Source organism: Hydractinia symbiolongicarpus, chromosome 11 (genome assembly GCF_029227915.1).
Source record: "Hydractinia symbiolongicarpus strain clone_291-10 chromosome 11, HSymV2.1, whole genome shotgun sequence".
NCBI lineage: Eukaryota > Metazoa > Cnidaria > Hydrozoa > Anthoathecata > Hydractiniidae > Hydractinia > Hydractinia symbiolongicarpus.
The window spans coordinates 10,997,267-11,006,102 of record NC_079885.1 but is presented as its reverse complement, the minus strand read 5'-3'; the positions used below and the strand labels follow the sequence as shown (position 1 = coordinate 11,006,102).

The following is an 8,836-nucleotide window of genomic DNA, read 5'->3' as shown; positions in this document are numbered from 1 at the left end:
ACCTGTAAAGTGTAATAGGAAAAAATCTCATTTCTTCAATCTAATTCCCTGGGCATCGGATCCATAACATCGGATTAATTGGGTAACAATAATTAGCAAGTAAATATATACCCTTGAAACAAAGAGGTACTTCCTAGCAGTTCAGTTTAAATTTTGTCTGCTGCATTCTTTTGCTGTCACAAAAGATATAATGACAAAATCATTATGTTGTTTTGGCGTTAGATGCTTTAAATATTTAATGTTAAATTTTCAATATTTATTTACCACTCCCATCATATTCAAAAGGGAACAGAAAGTAAAAATTAAATTACAATTAACATCCGTTTGTTGTCATGGTAATGACAATATATACCCTGATTTTATCAGTGATGGAATTTTTTCAACCAGTGTACTTAACTAACCAATTATTTTAAGTATGTTAAATTAAATTAACAATGCTGCATTTTGTGAATAAGATACTTCTTTGGGCCGCATAATTAGTATTTGTTTATTTGATTTAAATCATCAATTAAGGTTGTAACAAAAAAGAATAAAAAACCAATGTTCATTTTCGATTTTATTGACCTATATGTTAGCAATGTCAAGTAAAGTCAATGTTGTAAAGTAAATTTAATATTAAAAATGAGTTATATTTTTAATTGGTAAAGCATTGTGAGGATTGTTTGAAATAAATGGGATATTATTCATGGTGTTAGAGATCATAAAGTTGTTGCAGAGTCAAATGACAGAACATCAAATTTGTTTTAAAATATTCCTTTCCTATACACTCCTTCCTTTTTTTCCTGTCAATTAAATGTTAACTCATAGTTCCCAACTTTATAAATTATAAATTTTTATGCATGGTTTTATACATGCCTCAAAGGAAGATTAATTTAATATCATTATCTTAATTGTATAGAGTATAAATGTAATTTTCCTGTCATAAAGGAAAAAGGAAAAAAATAATGTAATTAGATAAAATCTTTTGTACAGGGTGTAAGTTTCCTGGTACATAAAATCTAAGGTTAAAGCATGCTAAATGTGATTTAAACGTGTAGAAAAGGTTTGATTTACCAATGGTTGCTGTGAAACTGTTTTATAGACATAGGGATTCCGTATTTGTTACACAACATCTCGTGTGTTCCCATTAAATCTTAACCAACTGACTCTTGCGCAACAATTAGTATTTGAAACCGAACGTTATCTTTTAATCTTGCAATGAAAGTTTCGTTTTCCTTTTAATGGTAGTTTAAGGATAATTTATTGACATGTGGATTTGGTAATAAAGTTGCTCGACTTTTAATCTTTATAATTTAAATGTTAAAACCAGAGACAGTTGTATATCCCAAAAAGAAATTCTAAATATTGCTGGCTGTAAAAAGGTTGATTAATGTCAAACTTATTTATATTCGCAGCTTTATTTTTCATTTAAAGGACTTATTTAATTCAAAAAGCTTGCTTAGTTTGACCAAGATTTCTGTGGTAGATTTCTGCATTTAAATTACCCTATGTCATGGGGATTAACTGCAGCCTTTCTGCTATGTCATCCTATGAGCGAAGATCATTTCTGTAATTAGAAGAAATTAGCAACTTTTTTGTTAGTTGTTAATTATTAATTAAATTTGAAAATACATTTTAAAGTGAGACCTTTGGTGATGTAACTGTTTTGAAAACATACAATATAGGATGCAACGATGATGATTTTGTTCAAATTTTATAGCAAGTCTTTGAACTATTATTGGTACAGTAATTTTAATTACTATGTAATTGACATTCAACCGCATATGTGTTTTGTGTCTTAACTTTTAATCAGGAATACCTCACACCCACACTAAAAATGTTCTAAAAGGGAAAACTGATTTTATGTTTTTATCCTTTGTTTTGTTCATAGTTTTGTTTTGTTCCTTACGTTTTTGAAAGATTGAGTTATTAGGTGTTTCGTTCTCCCTCGAAGTGCAGCTCTGTTGGGTATGACATTCAGCAGTAATAGCCAACATGGCACAATACATTATACAGTAATAGCCGGTAGGGCAGAATACATTATACAGTAATAGCCAATAGGGCACAACAAATTATAACAGATCTTGAGTGAGAATCGAGTTTGTATCCTTGCATTAGACTATTTTCAATGTTTACAGTGGTACATTTTGCGCATGTACAAAACAGCATAAGATAAATCATAAAGTATATGATAAAATTTATATACCCATTGTTTTTAATCTGTACAAAGAAGGTGTTGGCTATACCATAATATATTACGTTTTGAATTTGTATGTTGATTATAATCTCTATCTGAATGAGACTGCATAATTTAAATTACATATGCATTATGTGTTATCTGGAGCATTGAAGATCTAAAAGGAAAGTTTTAATTTTTTAATAACATTTTTTTAAATTTCATTTTGTCACAAATTTCCTGTTTGTACATATTTTAAATATTTATACCATGGAAATTTAATTCCTATGTTTTTTTTAATGTATTATGTTGTATAGTTTTGACACATTCTGTTTTGTGCTACAAAAAAAACAGGTAAAATTTGTACATTCATATCTGTACTTTTAATGTGTGTTTACTATTTTCATACTGTTGTTTTTAAAAATGATATGTGAGATTTAAAGAGACTGGTTTCCATTTTCTGTTATTGTGTAAACCACGAGAACTAATAATAGTTTTTAATGCTCTCATAAAGTTTGACTGTAAATTGTAATTGACCTGTTTAATAGACTGATTGCTTTCCTTAAAGACTTGGTTATTAATCATCTTGATATCACTGTACTGACTTCAGAAAACTAATGAATTTTTTATGAGAAATTTATTAAATATTTTTTTTCTAATACTGCACAAACTTTCATGAAGTGTATATGCTTTTTTAATTTTTCATATACAATAATGAGTCACCATCTTAAAATGTCTGTAATTTTATCACTTACAAGCTTGTGGATATTTTATCAAAGATTGTTCGAAAGTGAAACTACATAATTTTTTTCATGGCTGAAACAATATTTACTTTTTCTTTCAGCTGTTCTAAGAAGCTTTGAGCTTAAAAGATATTTTAATAATTTTATATGGAGCTCTTACACTTGTCAACAGGTTCAGTAGCTCTTCTTCTAACTTTATCTTTATTATAAATTATTTTGTTAAGATGTTAAAAGATTACAGGAGAATGTTGGGACATAAACAAATCTCCATGAGGAAGTGTAATCAGTGTTTGTCATTTTTTTTCCTGGTAATTCTGATTTGTTTTTCCATTTATATACAATTCTATGGCACTAATTTATAATGATGGAACTGGAATGTAAAGTGTTGCTTCTCCTTTTTTTATCATCTTTCTATGTTTTAATTAATTCCACAGTATCTTACATTAATGCTCTGTGGTGAAGAACAAAAGGGAATTTCTGTCTATGTTTCAAAAAGGAACTAAAAAGCTGTTTTAACTTTCATCAAAATTAGCATTAGCCTTGTAGATTAAAGTAAGTTTCTGTTTGATTAAGAAAGTTTAAACAGATTACGAAATGTTTTCCTTTCTTTTGAATAATTTTGAAAAATAAACAAAGACTTTTTCTACACCGTTTTATTTTTTTAGATTAGGCAATTATTTCTTCTAGGAAAGTAGTAGTTTTCTTGTATAAAAAAGATGATTGAACATGATAAAAGAAGATAGAACAACAAATCGTTTACATGTGAAGTCATCAACTACAGCCAACATCAAACCAAGCATGGGTTTAAACATCAGAGCAATGCCAGGTAGTGTTAAGCAGGGTTACCTACATATTAAAAGGGAACGGAGCTCTTCAGCAATCACCTCAAGAGTTTTGTTTAAGGTAAGTAACAAGAAGGCATGTCCAAGCATTAGTAAAAAAAGTCAAACTTTTATGTAGTTGTTTACTTCCTCACAAAGAATTTTCAATGCATTTTTTTTACATTTTGTGTTGTATGAAAGTAAGGTTAATCATTTTTATCAAATTTTAGTCATGGCAACAGGCTTATTTTATTCTTCGAGAGGACCCCTACATATTAGAAGAATACAAGGATGCTTCGTTAAAAACACAGAAACAAATCCACTTTATCGGTACAGTAAAACATGTCGGCATGATTCGGACATCGAAATCAAAACAGTACGCATTTGAAGTTGTAATGAGAGAAAAAACACCCTTATTATTGGCTTGTGACAATGAGATTTTGCTTAACGAATGGATAACAGCATTTACTGATGTTATGGACGTTGTACATAGAGTACAAATGGGTGGAAGTTATGGAACCAATAACAGCCTTCAAAGATATGGTGGTTCTGCTTTTTTTACAGGTATTGTGTTTACTTCTTGTGTAAAATTAAAATGGTTACTGACTGGTTTTTGTGCTGTACCCGTAAATTAATTAAATCAAGGTCAAAAGCACAGACATGGATGGTTAAGTTTTTTTCCACCCTTGCTACATTAAAATTAATCATCTGTTTTATTAGATATAGTTGCATCTTTAAAAAACAGTTTTCTTATGTGAATTAAACAATCACTTATTTTTTAATTCTTGTCACCAAAGAAAAATAAATACATGTTCGATTTTTTTCGATTTTTTTGGATTTTGAATTTGGGGATTGTTCAATTTAAAAATGTTTACTCATTTTGTGTGGGGATTATCAAAAAAATGACTTTATATTAATCAAGTTTATATTTTTTGCGCTAAAAAAGAGCATTTTTTAATAGGAAATGTGATAAAAAAAGTAAACAAATAAACAAATCAAATCATCAGGTTTTTTCATGCTAATTATTTCAATATCAATTGTTGCAGTAGTGTAAATACATCATCTTAAAAAATGCTAGAAATTTGTGTTGTGACTAAATTTGTTGAAATTCATTGAAATTATTGTCTTCTTAGACACATATGAAGTGAAGATTATTGATACAACTCTATCAAAAGCAAATAACTTGAGCGGAGAATATTTAATGACATTGTCGCCAACAAGAATACTACTGACAGAGCTTGAAGACTATGTGGAAGTTTTAAGTTGGCCTTTGAGTCATATGTCATTTTACAAAAGTCAACCGAATCAAGGCAAAGTACTGTTTGCAATGGGAAGGTGAGTGTCACAAATTCGTTATGCTAATATAGATTTTGAATAATGTTTTGACATAATCAGTCTTTTTTTATGTTTAGGAACAGTCATTTCGGCTGTGGAAAGTTGGTCTTTGAAACAAAAGACTGTGAACAAATTGAACATTTTGTTAACACACACTATTCAAAGCTTGAGAAAAGTCGCGGTACGTCAAGTTCATTCACATCAACATCAACAAATGGTTCTGCAGGATCAGAAAATGGATCTAGATCCTCTCCAATTGCACCTCATCATTTAGCAAGCAGTGAATCGTCATTTGAATTAAGTTTAGATAAACCAGTTTTTGACAGTCCCTCACAAGTGCGAAAATCCCAAAGTGAAAACAGTGAAGAAGGCTTTTCTAACCCAGAAGAGAACAATAACGAACCCAGTGACAGCGAAGAAATGCATGACAAAGAAGGCGCTATTGTAGGTGAAGTTGGTGTAAAAAATAAAATTGCATATGCTGAAATCACAACGGAAGAAACCTATGTTAAACCTAATGAACCAGAAATTGATGATGCATGGAAAATTAAGCATCCAAACTTCACACGATTTAGTATTCAGCGCACACACGTTACAGCTAGATCTCTTAATAATTGTGACGATGAAAATGACTCTGCAAGTGCATATCTGCAGATATTAGAGGAAGAAGAATATTCTGAACAGACTGAGGAGGTTAGTCAAGACGTTGAAAAGACAGCACTAAGTTGTAACGTTATTGAAGAAATTCCTGATGAGGAGCTGGAGAGTTGCAAAAAAGAAAATCTTTCTGTTAAAATACACAGCCCTAATAAAAGCAATATTGAACCAGTGGATGAAATGCAGTTGCTGTTGAAGTCAATTACTTCTTCCCTAGAGGACCCTTTACACAATGAAAATGTTTTAGCAGATTTTAAATCCACAAGTCAGAGTATTAATTATGTTGCTAACCATTTTGAGCCCAGAAGACTTGAACCAAGGCGTTCCAGTGAACCAATTAAAAAAATGCAGGCAACACGCTCGTTTGAAAAAGAAGTTAGCAAAATGAAACTAACTCGTATGAAAGGCAGTTATAGTTGTGATGTTGCCCCAGGGCATATTGCCAATCATATCCGTTCGTCTTCATCGTCTTTTTCAGAATTTCCTGGGATACCGAGATCGTCACCTACATCATCTCCTGGTTCATTTAGAAGAACACAGGATGGACTTCCTAAAAAAAATAGTGTGTCACATAACACTCATTTTAATATTGCATTCAGTAATTCAGAAACTCATTTTAAACAGTCATCTAGTCCTTTTCATAATGCAGAAGCATTTTTGTCTAGACCAATACCACAATCTGTTCAAGATCTTCATAATAGAAAAGCTTGCTCATTGGGAGTGCGTCGTAACAAAACAGACCCGTCTTTATCTTCACAACAATGTCCACAGCTAGACAGGAACACAAAACCAACATCCAAATCTGTCAACTATGGTGCATCATCAACACACCGAATACTGGAAAAAACAGATATTCCACCTCCTTTGCCTGAGAGAACATCGCCTAAAAATCTTAGAAGCCCTACAAAAACATTACGAAGGAGTGAAGAGATTCGAGAAGACGTAGAGGAAATGTTTTTTTGTAGCAAAAATGCAGAGAGCAGAAGAACTTCAAGTAGCGCTTCTCAAAGCGAACATAATGTGCCGGTTTTTACTGAAAACGGTTCTCTCTCGCCACCACCTTTGCCACCAAAAGCAAAAGTCCTTTCTCTCACACGATCAGCACCTCTTTCAAGTTCAATGGATGAGAACGATGCAGAAGAAGCCGAAAATTCTTCATCCTTAAATGTATCTGTGCCGGATAAAGCATTGGTAGATAATCCCAGTATGCCTCCTGAATTACCAAGCCGAAATAATCGCCCTTCTTTGGTAAGCACAAATTTATATAATTTTAAGAGTGATTCAAGTAGGAATTGTAATAAACTTGATTCTCCTAATCACTATTTAGAACAATCTTTTGTATCCCTCTTTTTTTCTTTTATTCAGACTAAAAAATTCTCATCGTCTGAAAGTAACATTCTCAAGATGCTAGAAGCTCCACCAAAAACACCTCCTAGAACACCTCCTAGAACACCACCCAGGACGCCATTACTATCTCCTCATCCAATCGAATTGTCAAAATCTTTGGATGGTGGGCAGTTTAAAAAACAATTATCTGTAATTCCTTCTGAACCAACGATAAAAATGGAGGATTTAGCAAGAAAACAACGCAGTGTTACCATGTCAGTAGAAAACGTTCCAATTATCAAAGTTGATAGCGCAAGAAGAGCTACTTGTCCTACATTACCTAAAACATTGGCCAGTTTGCCAAGTGCAAAAAACTTTCCAAAATCGCCAAAAAAGTTTTTCTAAAAATAATTTTAACTAATATCTTATGAATTAGTTTTTATCCTTGTTTTTTTTAATAATTTGTTGTCATAATGTGTTATTAAAGCTAAGGTATACAGTGTGGTATTACAGTATTAAAATCTTTAAAGATGGTATTTCCACGCAACTCCTTTCCCAGGCTTTATGTGTACTTATTTATACATTACAATTATTTTATAGATTGTTCTACAGTATTTTTTACTCCAAATGTATTTATTCTGAGAAAGTTCTTGAATCTAAATTTTAAATAATATTGCATATAGTTTATAGTAATCATTTTGGACTCTGTGTATATATTTGATGTAAAGAGTCACAAAATGCTATTTTATTTGGCTTTTACCAGAGCGTTTATATGTTTTGCGTAGTGCTTAAATAGATTATAATAAACCAAGACACTGCAAATTCTTTCGTTGAAAACTTTTCATAACACAATTAAGGCCACAGTCAAAGATTTAATATTTCTTTTTGTATCAAAATGATCCCAAAAGTATTAATCCTGAGTGTAGCAATGAGAAATATTTTTTAAATTTTATATTATTATTTTGTATTTTTTTGGGCCGTTTGACTTTTTTGTTATTTCCGTGTAGACTTTAGACAATACTTTGTATAGTAAGTCTGTAAAAAAGATAATCTCTTAGACTTATTATTTTTTTATTATTTAATAACGCGGCTATGTTTTTAGATCCATGTATGCCATACATTTCCAAAAACTCTAACCTTTTTAAGTATGTGTGTAAGTGAATTTTGACAATATTCATTCAAATTCAAAAAAAAGTTTGTGTTTTGAAAGTACTGTTTGAAATATGCCACACCCCTTTTTTCTCTTTGTATGCTTCTTTTAAGATTAGGAAACATTAAAAATCCACTTTGTTGACCATAGTGTAAAATCAAAGAAAGATTTAAGCCATTATTTATTTTTGTTGCATGAGATTATTATGCATATATCGGGTCAAAAAGGGGTGAATCTGTGGTTTTGATCAAACACCAATCAACGTAAAATTTGGAAAATTCAGCAACCAAAGTTAAATTCAATCTAACGAGCAACCTTCGTAAACTGGAATGGAATGGAAGGAAGACGTCAAGATGAAATATTGTAAAAATATTGTAAATTTGAATTTCATGCTAAGCAACTTTATAGACGTTTTAATTCTGAAGTCAATATGTTGCTGTTATTAACTAAGGTTAAAATGCCAAATAAAAAATTGTGTTACTTAGAAAAAAACTTTTTTACACATATTTTATGCAATGCCATTCCACAGTTAAATTTTCCCTCTGTTTATCTGAAGGGAAAAGAAAAAGAAAGTCATTTTCGTATGCAAGTCAATTCTTAAATATAATCCCAAAACACGTAATAATTTTCTGGCCTATTGATAAACTTT

At 31.0% G+C, this 8,836-nt stretch overlaps 1 protein-coding gene across 1 annotated transcript; it reads left to right on the top strand.

Annotated features, from left to right (window-relative positions):
• Positions 1–3,197: 3,197 nt before the first annotated feature.
• On the top strand, positions 3,198–8,096 carry LOC130614881 (serine/arginine repetitive matrix protein 2-like). The gene is made up of 5 exons (XM_057436349.1): positions 3,198–3,801; positions 3,950–4,283; positions 4,853–5,054; positions 5,132–6,959; positions 7,077–8,096. The coding sequence occupies exons 1-5, from the start codon at positions 3,625–3,627 to the stop codon at positions 7,440–7,442; spliced, it is 2,907 nt and encodes a 968-aa protein (XP_057292332.1). The 5' UTR covers positions 3,198–3,624; the 3' UTR covers positions 7,443–8,096.
• The last annotated feature ends 740 nt before the right edge of the window (positions 8,097–8,836 follow it).